We start from the raw sequence: 21,713 nt of genomic DNA, 5'->3' as shown, positions 1-21,713 counted from the left end.
TCCTTTCTCTGCCCTCTGGCTGCAAAGGAGAGCTGCCAATCTGGCTTGTCCTCTGCTCTTGTTGCACTTGTGGGAGTTGCTGTCTTTAAGAAATCCATTAAAGAAGTGAGATTAGTGCTCACCTGCTCAGCCAGCTTTGTTGTCTGGCATTTCCTTGGCCTGGAAAGTTCCCCTGGTCAGCTTTTTCCTTACTGCAGCCTAAAGAGGCTGGCTGCATGTCAGTGTCCACCACCTGGTTGTGTGTGTGTGTGTGTGTGTTAGGTGGAGAGTGTCTCTAGGAGCCACCAGGAAGTTGACTGGTCAGAGTTCCTGTTGCTCCTGGTGGCTGCTCGGGTGTGGCCAGAAAAGGACCTAAGCCCAAGGCCCTCAGCTAGGTCTCCTTATCCCATCCATCCTCAGCTTCCTGCCCAGCTCAGCATTTTCTGTTCATTTCTGTTCCCCCTAGGGGAGGGGACCCTAATAGTCTAACCTTCTGGGGACCATCAGTTGATATATCAATTTGTTGGGAAGCCTGAAGAAAATGAGGGGCATGTTTTAAAGATATACAGATTAGGCCTGGAACTAGAAATCTCAGGATTGGTCTTTCAGAATCTGCACCTCTTTTGTACCTCTAACTGGGTTTCTCACTTCTATATATTTCCCGCTTATAACTTGGCTTACATATTAGCTTTGGCTTGCTATGGCCCGAATTCAAACTCATGGCATCATTTTTTCAGTTCCACTGGTCAATTCTCCATAATCCTTAGCTCAAATTCCTGGTCCATGGCCAGCCCAGGAATTGGCTGCCCTTGGATCATGTGTCACTCTAGTCCAATCAGCTGTGATGGTAGGTCACATGGTTTAAAACATGGAGCACAGTCTACAGCGGAGAGGTTGGAGGTATTCAGAAGCTTGAGTTACCTAACACAGGAACTCAGAGTTATGGATTACCTTAGTCACTATCCCTGGTGAAATGAAGGGCACAGCATGAGACTGTGTTCACAGGGCAACACAGACCTTCAGGAAGCATGTTTCAAAGACTGGTCTGCTGAGATTCCTGTCTGTAAGCCGGCAACCCCCAACTCTCGCTCCTGCTATCTTACCTCCTGGACATACCATGGTTTCAGGGACACTCAGCTTGGTATCCGGGTCAGTCCCTTCCACATGGACCATGTGAAACTGTTATTCAGGGGAACTCTGTGTAGTTTGAGGCAAAACACAGAACCAAATTAGTGACTCTAAGCCCCCGCATGGGCTATCTCTCTGGAACATTTGGGCCTGTCACACACTCTGGGGGAAGCAGCTGAGGCCACAGCTGCCAGGACCAGGCCTGGGCTCCCGCCCTGTGTGCTGGGGGGGGGGGGGGGCGGGTAGAGGCTGGAGGGCTTCCTCTGGGTCCCGGAGTGAGCTCACCCTCACCCCCACGCTCACTGACTTCATCCATCCAAGGCCAGTTGGCCAAGAGCCCAGGCATGTGAGGGGCTCCTTCCCAGAACAGGCCCTGGGCCACCTAGCAGAGGTGGGGGAGGGGCGAGCTTCAGGCCTGGCCCAGCTCCCCAGAAACCAGGAGGCATACTGAGCTCTGAAACGCCAAGAGGAGTTTAAGAAAAAAGGAGGGGGGTAAGGGGTAGGGGTGGTACTTTGCTATTTAAAGGTAGAAAAATGCAAGGAAGTAAAGTTTGTTTCTCCATCTGTTCTTTGGCGATCCCCTTAGAGGATTCCAGGAGGCATGTGGATGACATCAGGTCTCACAACTGAGAAATCCCAATCACTCTGTGAAACAGAGCCTCTGCCTGCCCCACCTTTCCAATGGAAGCTGCTGTATATTTATGTGTTTAAAACTGTATTTTGTGTCACATTTAAATGAGGGTTTAATTTTCTTAAATATCTACCAAAAGTAGATTACAATGCATGAAGATCACATAAAATGAACTTCACTTCTTAGCATCACAAACATGTGGAATACAAAAAGTCTAAGGATGGATATTATAAGTAACAAAGATACAAAAGAAGTTTGCTTAAAAAATAACAAAAAAAGTTTAAAAATTGATTCCCCACCCCCAAAGTCCAAATAACTGTGGTCTAGGTAACCATCAGGGTAAAGCCTTCACATGCTCATTCTTTTGACAAGAATGAGTTCATGCAGAGCTGTATATCCAAGTGTGTGTGCAAGAGACACTCACATGCATCACACACACAAGCACATACACTCACAGGGACAGGCACGCAGCTGGCTTTTTGTTGTTCTAGGCACTTCATATCTATGTTCTTAAGTCTGCCACCTTCCCATTACATGTGACAAATTACTTCTTTGGAGGCAGGACATTTTCTTCGAAGAAGCCCTGGTTAACAACATTCCCCGCTGGGAAGTATCTGGCAACCACGAAGGAGGATCCATCACTTGCAGATGCCTTCCCCACGCCCATCTTCTTTGTACTCTTCCATACCATGGCTGTGAAGTGTCCTGTAGGGGAATAGGTGGGGGAGAGGGAAACAAGCTAGCCAGCAGAGCCTGGAGAAGGATGGTTTAAGGGATTCTTGAATCCCCGCACCATCTTGCCACGCTCAGGGAAGCTTGATCTTCAGACACCAGTCAGAAGAAGGAGACACAAAGCACACCGACTGACTGACTTTCTGAAGCCTCAGGCCCTCTCCATCAGCCACACAGACCCTACTCACCTCACCACTTTCTGATGCCCAAAGGTTTTGTGGTCTCCCAGAGATCATGACAAAGCCCCGTGACCCCAACAATTAGGACGCCACCCTACCTGTACTCTACTCTGTACACCCCACAAACTGTCTGCTTCAAGATCACCAACGATCTCCATGTTCCTCCCCCGTGGTCACTTTTTGTCTTCATCTTACTTGACAGCTCAGGAACATTTAATAGGGTCGACTCCTCCCCTTTTCAAAGCACTCTCCTCTTTTGGTTTCCATGATGCCACCCTCTCTTGGCATTCCTCCCATCTCACTGCCTCTTCCTCCTCCTCTTCTATCTTCCTTGTAAATGTTGGAGGACCTGCATTTCCCAAGGCTCAATCTGGGCTCTCTTTTCTTTTCTTACTGAACTCTTTGGGCAGTAAGAAATTTCATCTTTCCCTGGCTTCCAAATTTATTTCTCCTGCCCGAATCTCTCCTGTGTTCCAGACACAATGACTTACTCAACATTTCCACTTGGATGACTCACAGGCATCTCCAATCTAACCTCTCCAAACCTCACTCTTGATTTTGGTCCCCCCCGAGTCACTCCTCTCTCTTCCCTCCCATTTCCATTAACGGTACCTCTAGGCACACAATCCTAGGAGTTGGTCAGCATTCTTCCCTCTCTCTCATTTTCCCCACAACAACCCATCATTCAATCCTGAAGAATCTAACTCCAAAATACATCTCAAGTCCATCCACTCCCCAAACCTTGGTCCAACCACAAATTTTTTTCACTTGGATCACTGCAATAGCCCCCAGTTGGTTCTCTAGTGTTCACCTTTGCCTCCTCCAATTCACTTTCCACTTAAGTAGCCAGAATGATCATTTTGAGACACAAGTCATATCTTTTTACTTTTCTGCTTAAAAATCCTTCGATTACTTCCAATTGCACCTAGAATGAAAGTGAATGCTTTGGCCCAATGGCCTCCTTTCCGTTCCTTGAACACATCTGGTTATTTCCCACCATGGAGCCCTTGCACACACTGGCTACTGTGTGGAATGCTCTTCTGATGATCAACATCTTCTTGTCCCTTAGGTCTCAGCCTAAATGTCACTTGTCCAGAGAAGCCTTTCATAATCACTTTTTAAATTCCTGGACACTTCCCTCCCAAGATAGTCTTATTGCACCCTGTTTTTCCCCTCATAACATTCTTACCATTTGCAATGATATATTTGTTTGATTACTTGATTTTGCTTGGCTCCTTCACTAGACTATGAGCCCCACATGGGCAGAGACCAAACTGTTTTATTCACTAAAGTATACCCAGTACCTGGGCACAGCCTGGCACATGAAAAGTGTAAAATAAACCTTTGCTGAATGAATGGATGGAATGAAAGAGGGAATAAATGAAAGGCAGATGGAACAACCATCTTGGACTCGGGTTCTGCCCTCACTGGAAGTGCAGGCTTTCTATGTTTTAAGCTCTTTGAGACCTTGACAAGTTAGAGCCTCCTTTAATTCCCTCTGCTCTGAGCCAAATAGCCCAGTGCCTTCTCAAGGTCCTCCCTGACCCTCTAGACACTTCTGCAGCTTGCTGAAACTTCTCAGCATCAATCTACCATTGCTCAGGCTACCTGCCCCTTACTCACTGGTCCTTTCAAGCTGCTAACATACCTTAGCTTCCAATACTCCTCTCACTTGGGGTCAAATAGTTGATGCCGTAATGTACTCTTTGCTCAATGACCATAAATTTTCATCTCTTGGGGGTAGATGTCAAGAGTTTATCCCTCTCACTGGGGATATCCCATCTCCCTCTTTACTGTTGAGGACTCACAGAGATCCTTTGACAGGTCAATGCGGTATTTACTTTCATGTCACAGGATGGTATTCATTTGCTAAAAGGAGGAGGAAAGAGATTATGTTTCCTCCACGAGGGCAGGCACCACGTCTGTCTTATTGACCACCAGATCCCCAGTGTTTAGCACTGGGCTTGGCACATGGTAGATGCTCAATAAATATCTGATGAAGAAAGGAAGGGACAGATGGAAGGAGGAAGGAGAAAAATTGTGATCAGAGCAGCTAAGCTTCCCACGGGGTGGTTAAGAAAGAGACGGTATCCATCCCATTAGGATGGATATTATTTAAACAAAAACAGAAAATAACAAATGTGAGGATATGGAGAAATGCACAAGAAACCCTCGTGCATTGCTGATGGGAATATAAAATGGTGCAGCCGCTGTGGAATACAGTATGGTGGTTCCTCAAAAAATTAAACATAAAATTACCATATGATCCAGTAATTCCACTTCTAGGTATACAACCAAAAGAATTGAAAGCAGGGTCTCAGATGTTTGTAGACTCATGTTCACAGTAGCATTATACACAATAGCCAAAAGGGACCAAATGTCCATCAATAGATGAATGAGTAAACAAAATGAGTGAGTGAACAAAATGAATGAGTAAACAAAAACAAATGAGTAAACAAAATGTTGTATATACATACAATGGAATATTATTCAGCCTTAAAAAAGAAAGAAATTCTGGGCCAGCCCGGTGGTGTAGTGGTTAAGTTCACATGCCCCGCTTTGCGGCCCAGGGTTCGCAGGTGCGGATCCCAGGCACAGACCGGTGCACTGCTTGTCAAGCCATGCTGTGGTGGCGTCCCATATAAAGTAGAGGAAGATGGGCATAGATGTTAGCCCAAGGCCAATCTTCCTCAGCAAAAAGAGGAGGATTGGCAATGGATGTTAGCTCAGGGCTAATCTTCTTCACAAAAAAAAAAAAAAGGAAGGAAATTCTGATACATGCTACAACATGGATGAACCTTGAGGACATTATGCTAAGTGAAATAAGCCAGACATAAAAGGACACATATTGTATGATTCCACTTATATAAGGTACTTAGAATAGTCAAATTCATAGAGACAGAAAGTAGAATAGTAGTTACCAGGGCTTGGGGGGCGGTAGGGAGTTATTGTTCAATGGGTTCAGAGTTTCAATGTGGGATAATGACAAAGAAGTTCAGAGATGGATGGTGATAATAGTTGCACAACAATATGAACGTGACTAATCTTACCTGAACTGTATGCTTAAAAATGGTTAAAATGGTAAATTTTATGTTAAGCATATTTTACCACAAAAGAAAGAAAGAGAAAAAGAGAGAGAGGCTGGTATCCACACTCTGCCAATCCTTCAGAGAAGAGATAAAGCTGACACCTCCCACTGTGTCTCATATATGGTAAGGACAGAATAAATGTTCACTGATTAAACTGTATTTTTTCCCCTACAGTTGAACTCCATTTTTATAATTTTTAAATTTAGGTAGAGTTTATTTCTTTGTCTACATCTACAAAAGATTTGAGGTTACTAAATTCTTTACGAAAATAGCCAAACATGAACCCTAATAAATCAGTAGAGCTGAGTGATACAATCAAAGCAAGAAGGAAAAGAAAACAAACCCGAAGCACAATTATGCATCTTTACCATTTACCCTTCAACTTGTATTAACCATTGCCCAATAAACTCTGATTCTTACCTCAGAATAAAGGAGGAGCACTTCTTGCTAATTCAGTCTTGGTCCTTACTGCTTTTGAGTCACAGCTCCAGGCTTCCGGCAGCTCTGCCAGGTGCCCTGCTTCTATAGGCTCGAGTCCTTTTGCATACAAGCCTTTCCTCTCAAGAGACTACATACTTTGGCCAGTGACCCACCCACTCTCTGTTGCCTAGACAAGGAAGAGCTGCCATTTATCCTGGTGGCCAAGACAATGATTACACACACAACATGCATATCAGCGACATGAATGCCTGGGGAAGCCTTTTCCAAACAGAGGGGGCTAGTCATCTTTCTTCTGGCTGGGGAGGTTTCTGTCTGCACAGAGTTAATTAAGAATGAGTCTTCAGAAATGAATTAAAGGACACAACTTCCTTAGCAACCATCATATACACACTGGTTTCTAACTCTAAACTACTACCAACCTTCCCTTTTCTTTTTCTTCCTTTCCTAACGGGATCACATCCTCTTTCCTGCTATGGACCCATACTTCCTAGAATATATCTTTGAAAAACACATTAAATAAGTTACAGTATATCCTTGCCATATAATGTGCAACAGTCAGAAAGAATGAGAAAGCTCTTTTTGTATTGATATAGAAAAATCTCTGCCAGTCTGTTGTGTGAAGAACACAAGTGCAAAACAGATCATACATCTGACACCAGAGCATAAAAAATGGAAAAAGAGAACATATATACACAAATGCTGCTGTAAGATCAGAATGAGCATAGAATGAAGCACAGGAAACTGGTATCACTGGTTGGGAGGGAAAGTGCTGGAGGCCAGGGAAGGCCTGTATACACTACATACAGCTTGCAAATTTCATGTCCTGTAAAAGCATTACTTATCCAGAATAGATAAACAAACCTACTCATTAAAATAGAATATAACAAAGGAATTGCAAGAAACCGTGTCCCTCCACTCAGCACAGAGCATAGAACTGTGTCCTTCATCACGAGACGCTGACTCAGGGTGGGGTGGGGATAGATTATAGGATATTTCAAAGGCCTGTTCACCTACAACATGGACACAGGGAATCCCTGAACAACAGTGCAGCAAGAAGAGCTCTGGGGAAGGCTGAGGCATGGGGGATGGGCCTGAGGCTCTTTAAGGGTCTCGCAAGCCCCGAGTATGCTACCACCCAAAACCGCGCTCATGTCTGTCCCCAGGCATTGCTCAGTGGCACCTGGGATGCCAGAGGGCCTGGTTGCTGTGAAGGTTTCCTCTGTAGGGTGGGAGATGCGGGGCAATGGGTGGGACAGGAGGTCAGTGACCACGGAAAGCCGAGTCCCATTCCTAGCTGTGACACTTGTGAGACTCCTGCCTTGGAGCAGAGGTCATGGAAAAAGCATCAGATTGAGGATAGAAGGTATAAAAGAAGTCTCTTCTCCTTTCTGGGCCTCAGTTTCCTCCTCTGCAAAACGGGTGGAATAAAGCCCTGCCTTCAAATGGTGCTGCGAGGCTTACGTGGCCATGGATGTGGAGGCGCTTTATAACTGTCAAGTGCCATGCACACCTGAGCAACACTAGGAACTTGCTCTGACACATGTCTAATTGCTCATGAATCTTGCTTATGGGAAAAGCAAATCCAGATACTATGAAATAAAACATCTTCTGGACACTGATCTTTACGGAAAGAAGACAAGGTTCTGCCGACACATCCTTAATCCCTAAGTGGAGGTTGTTACTGTTCCCTCCCTCACTCCTCAGATTTAAGTGCCACAGGACCACCAGTTCTCACTCAGGGCCCTGACAGCAGCCTCCTCGTCCCAGGCCTGCTGTGCTGAGAGGGGGAACACCTCGGCAGATGCTCTGCTCCTGCCCCATCGTCCTGCTCACACAGTTGCAAGAACCCTTGCCCAAAAAGCTGAGCAGTAAACCACAGGAAACTGGTGACTGGCTCTGAGAACATGTCACTTCCTACTTCTGAAGAATCCTCCAGGGGTGACAGGCCATAAGTGGCTCCACCCATGGGTGGGGCAGAGAATCCCCTTTTCAGTTTCCCTGGTGCCTTCTGGTCAGAAACTCACAGCCCCTTCCAACCCATCCTGGGCCCCAGGCAAGTCTGAGTTGGTTCTGAGGAAAGACAGGAGCCTGGGGAGGCCTGGGAAGCAGCAGGCAAGAGGGAGCCCTGAGCTCAGAGCGGCGGCCTGGGCTAAATGTTTACTGGTCACCGCAGAGGCCTGTGACAAAGGACGGATGGTCCCATGGCCGGCTCCTCCCAGCATCTAAACACCAGTTCTCAGAATGTCCTGCAGAGGACATCACCTTGTCCCTCTCCCTCAGGGACAGGGAAGGACAGAGAGTTCACACAATTAATAGTGCCAGAGCTGAGACTAGATCCAGGCTTTCTGCATTCCAAGCTCCCCTGAACCACAAACTAGAGCATAAAGGTGAAGCGAGATTGCCTGGGAGCCCCTAAGACATGTGGCGGACAGCAGGAAGGAGGTGGGGGTGTGAAGGGAAGAGGGAGTTAAGACCAGGAGACAAGCGAGCGAGCAGCTTGGCCCTTTTCCTGATGGCCCCAGGGAGCCACTGGCAGTTTACTCAGGACAGCAAAATAGGCAGAGAGGGTTTTAGAATATTCTGGCTGCTGGGGAGCAGGCTGGATTGGATGGGAGCAAGACTAGAAGTAGGTGACCAGTTAAAAGTGCTGAGTCACCAGTTCTGGAGAAAAGCACCACAGCAGCTTTTAAAATCCACAGCCTCCTTACGACACACTGCAGTCATCTGAAGAACTCTGAGCTGCTGGGGCAGGAATCAGCAGCTTGGGTGCTCTTAGATGGGTGTGTGTGTGTGTGTGTGTGTGTGTGTGTGTCAGTGTGCGCGTGTGTTAGGAGAGGTGTTGGGGACAGAGAGTTTTTCCTTTTGGGCAAAGTCAAACCAGAAAAATATGGAAGAGGTAAAATAGGAAGGAAATGATTGATTTTCAGAGGGTTAGTTCCCCTCCAAAGTCAGACACCCAAACTGCAACCCTGCCCAGGGCTAGGCCACTGGTGTGACCCTGTCACTCACCAGTCCCGGAGGTGAAGCCAGGCTGCTGAAAGTTGTAGTTCTTGATTTCACTGTACCATCTGTCGGCCACCTCCTTTCCTGTATGGAAGAGACACGGTTTAAAACTCAGTAGCAAAGTCCACCCACCCCCGATTCCTTCCATCTTCTCCCAGGAACCCGAACCACCCATCACACAACTGGACATCTGATAAAGCCCCAACCAGCTGCAACAGGGACTCCTGCCCACGAGCTGAAGTGGAGGCTGAAGGGGAGGCCTTGTTGGAGGCTGCGAAGAGCCCTGGTCTGGGGTCAGGGGAACTGCATCTGTGTCCCCACCCTGCCACTAATTCGCTGTGTACTTCTGGGCAGGGCCTTCCTCTCTCTGGGTCTCTGCACAAAAGGGTTGAATGCAATGTACCCCAAGGGCTTCTGATGATGCTCAGAGTTTCTGGGAGACTCTGCTCTATCCCACCCCAAGTCCAGCTCCTGAAACATCCCCAGGAGGAACAGCAAGTGGGCTGGTGGGCCAAGGTCTCCACTGCAGGCAGAAGCCTCCTCACTTGGAGTGTCCACTGGCCCAGGAGGTGCTGACAGGAGAAAACCGACAGCATTTCCCTGGGAGATGCTGATCTCAGGGCAGAACTAGGAGCCTCTGATCTCAGAGCAAAAGTCTTGAACTTTAGTGTGTGCACAAATCACCTGGGCTCTTGTTAAAACGCAGATTCTGCCTTCAGCAGGTCTAGGGTGGGGCGTAGGAGTCTGCATTTCTAACAAGTTCCCAGATGCTGTTCCTAGTCCACAAGGCCTTAGAGAACAGTGGCTACACACTGGCCTGGGCTGGGGAGCGTTTACAGATTACTGATGCCTGGGGCCTGCCATAGACTAGTCGTATCGGTGTCTCTGGAGGAGAGACCCAGGCATCCGTATGTTCTAACAGCTCCGCAAAAGATCTCCCAGCGTGCAGCAAGGGTGGGGAACTGCTGCCTTAGAAACGGCATACCCAACCCCCTCTCTGTAGAGACAGCGAACCTGGGGCCAGAGAGGGGAGCGGCTTGCTCAAGGTTCCACAGGGAGCCAGCGCAAGACTGGGGTGGAACCACGTCTCCTGCAGGCTCTTTCCCATCCCTCTCCCTGCTCCTCGGGCCCACTAAGGCCCCCAGCCTGGGCCCGGGGAGGGGGGCTGCGGGCTGCAGGCTGCGGGCTGCGGCCTGCTTCAGGAGCATGCGCACACCTCTCCCGAGGGCCGAGGGCCGCTGCGCCGGGGAAACCGAGAGGATTCTCGCCCAGGAAACTCCCAGGAATGTGGGCCGGGAGGGAGGAGTCATTCTCCCGCCGGGGTTTGGAGATAGCTTCAGAGAGCGAGGTGGCTCTCTCCAGCATTTTTCCTAAAAAGCTCCAGCAGCCTTGTTAGAGCCCGGAAGCTCCAGAACGCCTGGTCAGGGTGGTGGGATCACCATTCCAGGCTGCGACCCTGGATGGAGGAAGTATCTTCCCCAGCATTTTTTTTTCTAACATGAACAAAGCTCTATTGTGTTTTTCTGATGATAAAAGTTAATACACCAGCACTGTAAAAAAAAAAAAGAAACGAAACGAAAAATGTGAATAAAATAAAATTCTTCTGTAGCTGGGGCTACTTCAGGTGCCCACAGGGTCAGGCTGAGACTCTGCACAGAAACCGTGTCTCCCCCACCCCCACTCCTCAGCGGGGAGCTCTTCCGGGCAGTCTGACTCATCTGTGTCCCTGGCACCCAGCACTTGCCTGGCCCTGAGCTGGTCACCAGAGACCTTGTGGTGAACTGCAGTCAGGCCCTGGGAGCACGGAGAGCACTGGGGTGCCTTTCCCTTTCTGGGCCTGTGGCTGCACCTCCACAGCGGCACCGCTACACCACGGAGGGCACTGGGGCCAGAAGGGGCCTGATGTCCGAGATCCTAGGCCCAGCTCAGGCAGACAGGCCAGGAGCTGAGAAAGCGACCCACCTGTCTGATCGTAGGATGCCCACGCCAGGTTCTCTCCGCATTGGCCACGACTGGACTCCGGGCTGTGCTTGAGGATCCTCGTGCTGGCTAGAGCCTCTGAATACCTGCCAGAGTTCACCGGGAGTCCTCAGAGCGGGCTCAGCCCAGGGAAGCCCTGAAGTATGAACCCTCAACCGTGTGGCTGAGCTTCTGTCCCCACCCCGGGCTCACCGAGGCAAGCAGGAGCATCACACCAGCATCTCTTCTGAGCCCCCAACAGCCCCGTTTTACGGAGGAGCAAACTGAGGCTCAGATGAACAAAGGGGCCTGGCTCAGTAAGTGGCAGAGTATTATTTAAGCCTGGCTTATCTGTCCCCAAAAGCCACGTCCCTCCAGCCTCCCAGAGCCCCTCTGTGACTGCGGCAGCAGTGCCGTGAGGGCCCAAGTCACCCTGGGGCTCTTGGGGGACTCACTGCTGAGCCTCCTGGTTGAGCTTCTTGCAGAGCTTCAGCGGGGGGACGCCATGCTGCTGCCGGTACTCGTTGTGGGCCTTCAGGACCTCGTTATTAAACTGCTTGGAAGCTGCAGTGATTTCAAAACGGAGAACGTCTCAGTGCAGAGAAAAGACTCGCCAAAAGTATGACGGCAGGCTTCAGAGGACGCCTGGCTCAAACCTCAGGCCACACGGACAGGCTCGCCGTCAGCAGCCCAGCCAGAGGGGTAACCATGACACCCTGCTCCCCACCTTTGCTCATCCTGTCCCCATCCCTGATGGCACGCTCCGCATCTCTACACAGCTACACCCCATGGATGATGCAGGGTTGCATGGGCCACCTTAGGGATTTGGGTCTTTATCCAAGGCAATGGAAGCAGGGGAGTGAGCTGATGGGGTCTGTGTTTCGGAAAGATGCTCTGACTGCTGCGTGGAGGACGGGCTGGAGGTGCAGAGCAGATGCTGGGGGTTGGACCTCCTAGACTGGACCTATGGTGTCTGGGAGGGACTGCAAAGGGCTGGAGGTGGGAGCCCAGAGACAACAAGCCTGGCTGGGGTGGAGAGGTGCCCACACTGGTCTGGAGAAACCAAGAAGACAGGGGGACAGATGAAGAAAAGAGGACCAGGGCCGGGCAGAACTGAGGAAGTAGAACGAGGGGAGAGTGTGGTAGTGTTGGCGGTCAGGGTGTGATCAGCTGAGCCCAGGGTTGCAGTGAGGGAAGAGGTGGAGCCTCTGCCCACCTGGGTCATGACCTCAGAAAGGACAAGGTCAAGGGGGCTGGAGTTAGGGAGAGAATAAGTGGGTGAAGCCAAGGGCAGGAAAGGTCAATAGTGGACAGAAGTCACGTCAATTTGGATCTGAAATGGAACCCCACCCACCCAGCATCCTCCATCCATCTCTCCACCACTCATCCATCCATCTGTTGATTTGTCGCCTATCCAGCAGCATCATCCATCCAATCCCAGTCCATCTATCTGTTTATCTGCTCTCTGAGCACCTTGTCTGAGCCAGGTTCTGTATTGTGTGCCAGGTGCCCAGAGACAGATCAGCTGTGTCCTGCCCTCAAAGAGCTCAGACACAGAGGGAGACAGCCTTGTAAACAGACACTAGCAAACAGTGTGATAAGCGCCAACGTGCAGATGAGCACAGGTGCAAGAGGAACCTGAAGAGCAACCTACCACGGTCTGGGGGATCAGGATGGTGACCCCAGATTTGAGGCCCCAAAGATGTCTGGACAGGAGCTAGCCAGGCTAAGATTGTGAAGGCACCAAGTGCTGGCCTTAGGAATCTGGGAGTGCCTGTGTTCCCCCGCCCCCCTGTGGAAATGAGGATGAGTTATGAGTGAGGGCCACAGAGGGCCCTTAAACTGAGCTAGTCCTGTCTGCCAGGAGCCTGTCCCCGAGGCCTGGCTGTGGGTGAGGGCAGGAAGGTGTAAACCGGAGGATGACAGAAGCGCCACTCCTGCTACTGCCCCAGGTCTCCTTCACCAGTGGTCCTTCCCCTCTGCTGCCCTGTCACCCCAGAGGCTTAAGTGATCCAGCAGGGAGCCTCCTTCCCCTCACTCAGCCAGACCCCCGGGTCTCCTGAGCCTTCAAATCAAATCCCTGGGCCCTTGAGGGAGCATGAGAGGAAGACCAGGGCTTGCCCTCAAGGGGCTTTGGGCTAGATGCACGCCCAGGAGAGGTGAGGGTACCCGCAGCTCATGCCAGCGGTGGTCAAGCTGTCCAGGGGGATTCCGATAAATTCAAGAGTGAGTGGTACTGACCTCGAGGACTCTGGGGCCCGGCAGGGCAGTCCAATGAGGTCCAGTCACAGTGATGTGGGGGGACAGGGACATGGGGGTGGGTGCGGGGCTGACTGCCAGGATCTGGGAGGTTTTGGCTGACAGGCAGATGCTGTGAACACAGGCGTGAAAACCCTGGTGATGGTAACTGGGTACAAGGCGGAGGGCGGAACTACAACCTGAGGTCTTCAGCTCTTTGTAGCCAAGAGACAGGCCAAACCCTTGTTGGTACAAAGACAAAGATTTCAGGTTCTCTAGAGGGCGGGGGGAAAGGGAAGGTACTGTTTAATGGCTATACAGTTTCAAATTTACAAGATGGAAAAGTTCTGGAGATTTGTTTCACAACAATGTGAATATACTTAACATTACTGAACTATATGCTTAAAAATGGTTAGGATGGTAAATTTTATGTCATGTGTTTTTTACCACAATAATAAAAAACGATTTTGGGTTTCACATGTTCATGTGGTATTTGGGATAACAAAGTCACAGAGGCTTCTAAAGAATCTCTCAGGCGGAAGTGGCGGGAGCCATAGCAACTCATGGGATCCAGATGGGGGTCTCACTGACGATATGCTAAGCAGTCAGCAGGGTGGCCTGGTGGCTTCTGGGTGATGCGATGCATGCTTGCCCTGCAGGAGCCAGTGTCCGGCTGGAATGCTTCACTCAGCCCGCTCCCACCTCCTGTGAGAGGCAGCAACGACCTGAAGTGTGTTCAGAGGTGGTGGTGATGTGGAGAAGGGGCTGGAAATGGGGTCTTATACGGAATGGTTGCAAGTACTGGGTATGTTCTTCCTGGAGAAGATCAGACTTTGGGAGACATAGGGGAGGCCCCTGATGAATTCTGGGGCCCCATAGGGCAAAGCTGGGGCTAGTGGGTGGGAAAGGCAGGATGACAGATTTCAGCTCAGCTTTCTCTCCATCAAAGCTTTCTAAAGACTGAAAGGGCTACCTCCCGCGGTAGCGAGCTCTCCAGCACTGGGGGAATACAAGCAGGTGACTTCTCTCAGAAGGATTTAGGCACTGGAAGCCCAGTCAGATGACCTTCAAGTCCTTCCAATCCTGAGATCCCGTAAGGTCCCATCAGGGTGGGGGTGGGCAGAGACAAGATGAACAACAGATCCGGGACTTCTAGGAGCTCATAACTTCTCTAAGGAGACGGAGTGATCAAGACAAGTGTATGTGTATGTGCAGGGGCAGGTGTGACTGCACACAGTCAAGGTGGTGGAGGGTCCCCATGAGTGACAGGCTTGGCCAGGCCCATCTGAATGTCTCTCCCAGCTCCTGTGTCCCAGGCAGGCCACAGTGGGACACCACGGGAGATGCAGGGACTGAGTGGCATGGGCAATGGTAACCACAGCCTTAACCCTGAAGGAGGTGTTCCTGGATCAGGAGGCATGAAGCGAGGAGGCAAAGGGCACAGAAAGGGCCAGGGTGGATGGGATCTGGGTATCCCAGGGCTGTGGGGAGGAGGTGGAGATAAGGGGAGGGAGTGGGTGGCTAAGGTGAAACCAGTTTAAAGGCAGCCCTGAGTGTTGGGGTTATGTTGCACTGGACCCCGCAGTGCTGTGGGCCCTGCAGTCTCCTTGGCAGAGAGGGACATATAAGGCTGCTAGAAACTAGGTCACTGCACTCCCAGAATGTGGGAAGTAAAGAGAAACAAAAGTGAAAGTTCCTGTGCCCAACCTAAGCTCAGAAGCCGACGTCATTTTCCCCACCAGGGCCAGTCCCCTGGGCCAGGGTTTTCAGGACGCGGCCAGGAGGACTTTTTGGTAATCAGGAGGGGAGCTCCCTCTCCCCACCTCCGCTGGGAGGCATGGGGGCCCCAACCCGACCACACTCTGGCTGGCCCCAGGAGTCCCCTCCCACCAGGGCAGCCACTCCCAGCCCAGGTGGCACCTCTGAGCAGGGCCTCAGCCTCAGGGAGGCAAGATATCGCTGGTGACCACACCCAACAAGAGGCACACCCCCTCCTGTAGAAACACCGAACACAGATAAACATAAGGAAAAAAGTTAAAGAAAATCCACCCATCCCTGCATTAGGCAGGGAGAGGCCTCACGGCCACCCCATGATGGGGGAAGGTAGGGATTATGTCCTCATTTTGTAGGAGGGTAAACTGAGGCTCAGAGAGGTTGTACTGCTTCATGGTGTCAGCCCAGAATGAGGGAGATCCTTTCTTCTGCTTGCTGGCCAACCATTTCTGGGTGCTGGGCCTGTGCATGATCTTAATTACTTCTCACCACCTTTTGTGGGAGCTTCAACTACTATACCCATTTTTTTGATAAGGAAACTGAGGCTCAAGAAGGGAAGTAACCTGCCAATGTTCCCACAACTGGTCCAGCGGTAGACCCATCAGGAGGGAAACCCTGTCCTTAACCCCACACTACCCACCAGGGTCATGAGACAAAGGAAACTACTGAGAAGAGACAGAGGGGGTCACCAGACCTGGGAGGAGGATCAGGCCCAGTGAGGTTGGCAGCTGCCTTGAAAGCTCTGAGTGGAGAGAAGAGGAGGAAGGAAGAGGAGAAAAGAACCAAGATTCCTCAAGAGCCTCCTCTGAGCCAAACCCTTTACGGGCCCCAGAGGAAAATCGGGGGCTGTGGAGTAGAAGTTACAGGGGGCAGACTTGGGGCTTAATGTTGGAGCTGCTGAAAGGTGGCAGGAGCTCCTGGGCCTGGCTCCTTGCAATAGGAGAAGGCAGCAGGGCGGGCTCTGTGGGGTGGAGGCCCTGGGCAGCTTAGATGGGGCTGAATTTAATGGTCCTTTGGGGCGGAGCTTTTAACTGCGGAGAGGGTGGGTCCCCTCTTCCCTCTTGGCTTTGGCTGGGACAGGCTCCACCCTCAGCATCCATCCTCCTCTGAGGCCCCTAGGGCCCAGCCTGACTCATTTCTCTGCCTCTCCAGACTCCCCACCAAGAAGCCCAGGACATCAGAGGCCAGAGCAGGAACTGTGGACAGGCCCCTTCTGTCCCCTTGGCAAGAGGCTGGAAAGCGACCTGTCCCGCCTTGGGGAAAAGCTGGTTTTGCTAGTTTTTCAGGAAGAAAGAACGAAAAGTTGATTTGAAGAAAAAAAAAAAAGAATGAGTTCCAGATGGGTAGCTCCTGCTTTTAGCCTGGGTTCCAGGAAATTCAAGAGGTAAAGCCCAGCTGTCTTCTCCTAGCTGTGTGATCTTGGACAAGTTGCTTAGTCACTCTGTGCCTCGTTTCCCCCACATAAAAAATGAGGATAACAGTATCTACGTCACAGAATTGTTGTAAGAATTAAATGAATTAATCTGTGTGAATGCTTTAGAACAGTTCTGGAACACAGTGAACAGTTATGAAATGTCAACTATAATTATTATCATTACTACTGGTGGAGATCCTTCAGCCTCTGGCCTTGGGAGAAACTGCCCTGTCAGATCCCTTCCCTGATTTTAATGGGAGCAGGGCTGCTGGTATTTAAATTGGTCTTTGATGACATCTTTTAGCACCTCTGAGCTCGCATGTTTGCTGAGTGAATGAGTGCGTGAACAAATGAATGAGATTCTCACACCAGCACTGGGAAGGCACTGGGACAGGCGTCTTCTCATTACAGACAGGAAACCTGGGTCTTTGGGAGGACCTGTGAATTGCCCAGGGTCACACATTAGGGCCAGATCTAAGACTGTCCCTCCCTTCCCGCCCTCCGCTCCCCAAATCTCACACACCCTCCACTTTACAGACATCCTCCTCTCCCTAAGCAAGAGCATGGTCAATGAAGGGTTGCTCAACTGCTCACAGGAACAAGGGTGTCCGGGGGACTCGCCCCAGGCTGCCCCTTTGGGGACAGACGGGAGTTGCTGAAGCCCTGAAGGAGCCAGGGCAAGGAGGCACTTGCTCCGGCCAGCAGAGAGGCTGTCTATTCTCCAGCCCCACCTGCCGCCACTCAGGCCAGCGGGAGCACGGGGCCAGTCCCCCCTCTGGGCCCGCTTCCCCTTCTGCCTGGAAGCCTGAGAAGGAGGAATGGCACCTGCAGTTTTCAAAATACGTTCACAGCAGGGAAACTCTTTCTTTGAACTTTTCTCTTTCTCAATAAAATCAACTGATGACAAATGGAACTGCTGACCTGACGGCCACACGGCCACACGGCCCCCCGGCAGAGGTGTGAGGGCTCCACTCAGCAAAGAGTCGCTGGGCTCGCTGGTCCCAAAGGCTCTTCTGCTCTGACATCCGCTAGTGCTGGGAGGTGCGGGTCAAGGGGCTCTAAGATTCTTAGGGGCGTCCAGGCTGAGAAGCAGGCGGGGAGCGGGGACAGCTGGCCAGTGTGGTAGAGGGGAGAGCACGCAGCTGGGCAGTCAGAGCGCTGGGTTCCAATCCCAGCTTGTCCACTTACTGGTCACGGTGTGCGCCTGCGCAAGGTGCTCACCTCCACAAACCTATCAAGTGGACAATACCTAACAGCGGGGCTGTTAGGGAGGTTGGTAACACGCATCAGATGCCTAGCTCCAAGTCGGGCACGCAGGAGGAGCTGAGGACTTGGTAATGACTATTACTAAGGACTAGAGGCTGCCACTGAGCCCCAGGCCATTGCCTTTCTCTGCCCCATCACACCTGCTGCCAACTGAAGCCCTCAGGGAGCCCAGGGCCAGGACAGGACCCGGGAGTCTCTGAACACTGGGCCCAGCGTCTTCTGGAATTCAAGCTGTGTCGGTTGTGTGATACTTTCTCAACAACGCCCAAGATCCCAGGCGGCTCTGGGATGTATCTGAGGTTAAAGGCTAAAAAGAGACTGTCTCCCAGGCAGTGACGAGGAAACCGAGGCCCAGAGGAGGCAGGGACTGGCGCCTGCTGATGGTCTTTATGGAACCACATAAAGCCCCCATGCGGCTACCCATGCGAAAGTGCCCCCGGCCCTGCAGCACAGACAACCTCAGGCTGTTGGCTGGGAACTTCCAGGTGGGGCCTCTTCACCCAGAAGAGTCACTTTCTCTTGGGGACCCTTAGGGGAGCCAGACACTGTCCTGCGGGCTCACAGTCTTCGGGGGAGACAAATAAAATGCATGTGGCTATGAGGCAGATAGGCCTGGGCCAGCAACAGGGAACTCCCTGGGTATGGGGGGCCGCGGGGGAGCACCTGCCTGAACCAGCTCTAACCTGCCTTCTGCCGCCGTGCCCCTCCTCTGAAACTTGCCCGACCCCGCATCTTCAGTCCTAGAAGGCGTCACCACCATCCTGCACCCAGACTCACACCACTGACCCTTCCCTCTCCTTCACAATAAGTTGGTCACCAAGTCTGCTGGAGGCTACCATCTGGAAATCCATCCCCTCCTCCTCTGCAGTCCCTTAGATGCCTCAGTCATCTCCTGCCTGAGTAACTGCAGCAGCCTGCCTACAGCCCCCCACCTCTCCCCTCTCCCCATCTGACCCGCCCTCCTGGGCGCAGCTCTTGTCCTGCCGCTTTCAGATCCGACGCCTTTCAATGGCATCCCAGGTACCAGGGATAAAGCCCAAATTCCCCAGGCCCTCTGGGATTTGACCCTTCCTCTGGGAGCCTTCCATGGGCTCCTCTGCAGGGATCGCCCCTCCCTTGAGCTCCCCCCGCTCTCCGCCTGCACGTCTTGTGGCCTGGATCACTTTCCACCTCTCACGGGAGCCATGTGGCGCCTGTCTGTCCCCCCAGTCAGCTTCATGATTTATTTCACAGTCCAAACGCACACCCTGAAGACAGTGGCCACGCCTCCACAGCACTGGTCCACAGTTTGTACAGAGCTGAGAGACGAGGAATGGAGGGAAGAAGGGGAGAGAGAAGGAAGAAGGGAGGAAGGGACAGATGGATAGACGGATGAACAGAGAGAAGAATGGGCACACAGCTGAATATCAGCAGTTCTGGAAAACTGTTTCTTAGGGAAGAAGCCAGAAACAACTGATTAAATTCTAACTTGAGAGAACTTTTGGGTTTTCTCTAACCTACAGGGAAAGGAGTTGGTTTCTCGAAATGCTCTCTCACAGCTGCCATGCTCTCGCCCCATCACCAGCTTTCGTCCTGTTCTTTAACTACATGCCCACTCTTTATGTCACCTTTCCATACTGCGAAGGACCCTGGGCATCATATGGGCCTCCCTCACTGAACATGAGGACACTGAGGCACAGAGAGGGAAAAAGCCTTGCTCAAGATCACACAGCAAGTGATCAGGAAAGCCAGGACTGAAACTCAGACCTGTCACCACAGGTAAGGGAGGTTAGGACCAACGCCAGGGAAAGCCACTTACTCCCAACGCTGGTACCTCATGAGACCAGATCTTGGAGGATGGATTCAAGATGGGATCCAGCCTCACCCATCTGAGGCTGACAACTTCAACTTCCCCTGAAGCAGGACTTCTGAACTCTGTTCAACAGCTGTTCTTTAAGAGCCTCCTGCGAGGCAGGAATTCTGCTGAGAGACATAGTCCCTGGACGCCAGAAGCGAGAAGTCTATGGGACACAGGTCTATGGCTGGGTAGTGTCCCAAGCTGACTGTTGGCCCGGCTGCAACAAAGAAGACACCGGGTGGGTCGGTCCCTCTGGGGGAGGGGAAATCAGGGATGGACTCCCAGCTCAGGAGTGGAGCCTAGAAGGGTGGGGAGGGTTCTCAATCTCAGAGAAGTGGGGGGGGGGGTGGTGAGTGCTGGGAGAGGGAACACGGGGACTGGACCAGTATGCCGGCCCCAGGTTAGCTGAGGAGGAGGAGGCGAGAGCTGATGACCAACTCTCGGGGGGCCCCAAGGCGGGCTGAAGAGCGCACACTCTTTCACCTGCAGACAGTAGGACGGAAGGTGCTAGAGAGCGACAGGAGGAGATCTGCATTTTAGAAAGTTCACCCTGACAGCCACAGTGGTGAGGATGGGCCGGGACAGGTCAGAGATCAAGGGGACCCGCAGTCTGTACCCGGGTGGAGCCTGACTGAGCCTGGCACACAGCCTGGCCCAGAGGGGGCGCTCAGGGGAGGAGGGACAACGACAGAAGACAAGGACACTCAGAGCTGTCCCTAGGAGGGTTAGTTGGAGCAAGCTGCTTTGCAGCCAGAGATGCTGTCACAGTTGGGTAGCTTTTTCCAACTCTAACTCTGCGCTCCTGAAACAAAGCAAAAGCCACGCCTCGGCCGGACGCTGAGCGCTAATCCCATCAGCGCCTGGAAGCCCTCCCTGACGCAATCTCTGGATCGCAGACAGCGGGACCCTCCCTCGGTCTCGCCTTCCCTCCCTCCCTCTCTCCCGGCGGCCTGGCGGCCACCCGGCTTCCCGGCTGCCCCGGAAACTGCCCGCGCTGCGCCTCCGGGCGCCTCGCCCGCGCGCCCCTCCATCCCGCACCCGGGGGTCCCGCAGCGCAGCCGGAGCCGCGTCCCCGCGCGGAGGCGGCCGCCCCGTCCCCAGGGGACCAACCCGCCGCGCGGAGGGCGACGGCGCAGAGCCCGGAGCCCGGGGCTCCCGAGCCATCCCGCCCGGCCCGGGGCTCACCTGACTTGCCCATGGCCGGCTCGGCGCTCCTGCTCCCGCCGCGCTGCGCTGCGCTGCGCTCCCTCGTCGCCCAGCGCCCCGGGAGAGCCGAGGAGGAGCCGGCGGCGCGGCCCCTCCCCCGGCGCGGCCCAGCCCCCGCCTTATAAGGCAGCCGCCGCTGCGGGCGGAGGCGCCGGGGGCTACGCCGCCGGCTGCCTGGAGGAGGCGCCCCGCGCGCCGCCCCGCCGGACTCCGGAGGCCTTGCCCCGCGAAGTGACCCCAGCGACTGCCCAGGGCTCTCCAGGTGCGGGCGGGGAGCCCGGGACCCCCGGACCTCTGCCCCGAGCTGTCCCCTCTCGGGACGGGGCGGGGGTGCGCTTAGGAAAGCCCGCGCCTCCCACTCGGTTCCCGGTAACTCCTCAGCGGCTGACGCGCTGCGAGGACGCGGTACTCACTGTCGCCGCGCGAGCGACCGTTCCGGCCTGTGCTGCCGGTGGTCGGGGTTCTCCTGGCCTCGGCCTGACCCCGGAACACCTCAGGCCCCGAGTGTGCCGCCTTCCTCTCCGCAGTGACGCCGGGCTCTGAAGGGCATCTGCGTCCTCCCCCCGGGACACCCCGTCTGGTGCAGTCCGGGTTGGAGCTGGGCACTGGCTAACCCTCCTGCGCGGCCGCCCTGACCTGTCCGCTTGTCCCTCACTGCCTGTCACACCACGCTGAATCCCCCACCTCTGAAGTCTAGCCCCCTACCTGTCTCCTCAACTCCCTGGCTTCATCCCACGCTCCAGTCAAACGAGACTTGATGTTTCCCAAATGCGTTCTGAGATGTCCCACCTCCTTGCCTTTGCTCAGGCTGTTCCCTCAGCCTGGGGTGCGGGCCCAT

General features: G+C 52.9%; 1 protein-coding gene across 2 annotated transcripts; it reads right to left on the bottom strand.

The window, feature by feature from the left end:
* Positions 1 to 1,825: 1,825 nt before the first annotated feature.
* GLIPR2 (GLI pathogenesis related 2) lies at positions 1,826 to 20,953 on the bottom strand. Of its 2 annotated transcripts, XM_058523517.1 has the most exons (5): positions 20,855 to 20,953; positions 11,597 to 11,705; positions 11,145 to 11,248; positions 9,189 to 9,266; positions 1,826 to 2,443 (listed from the first exon to the last, which is right to left on the bottom strand). In XM_058523517.1, the coding sequence occupies exons 1-5, from the start codon at positions 20,865 to 20,867 to the stop codon at positions 2,283 to 2,285; spliced, it is 465 nt and encodes a 154-aa protein (XP_058379500.1). In that variant the 5' UTR covers positions 20,868 to 20,953; the 3' UTR covers positions 1,826 to 2,282. The 2 variants fall into 2 exon arrangements, with proteins under 2 accessions (XP_058379500.1, XP_058379501.1); XM_058523518.1 differs by lacking the exons at positions 9,189 to 9,266; positions 11,145 to 11,248 and having other exon boundaries at positions 2,377 to 2,443.
* Between the last annotated feature and the right edge of the window lie 760 nt (positions 20,954 to 21,713).

The sequence above is a fragment of the Diceros bicornis genome, chromosome 28 (assembly GCF_020826845.1).
Source record: "Diceros bicornis minor isolate mBicDic1 chromosome 28, mDicBic1.mat.cur, whole genome shotgun sequence".
NCBI classification, from domain to species: domain Eukaryota; kingdom Metazoa; phylum Chordata; class Mammalia; order Perissodactyla; family Rhinocerotidae; genus Diceros; species Diceros bicornis.
Note: the sequence above shows the minus strand (reverse complement) of the source record. Positions and strands in the feature narration are given on the sequence as shown.

Excerpts from the sequence above, each read along its gene's own strand:
- GLIPR2 (XM_058523517.1), bottom strand. Across the intron at positions 11,249-11,596 it reads CTCAACCAGGAGGCTCAGCA|GTATTCAGAGGCTCTAGCCA; the intron begins GTGAGTCCCCCA and ends GAACTCTGGCAG. Across the intron at positions 2,444-9,188 it reads TGGCTTCACCTCCGGGACTG|GACACTTCACAGCCATGGTA; the intron begins GTGAGTGACAGG and ends ATTCCCCTACAG.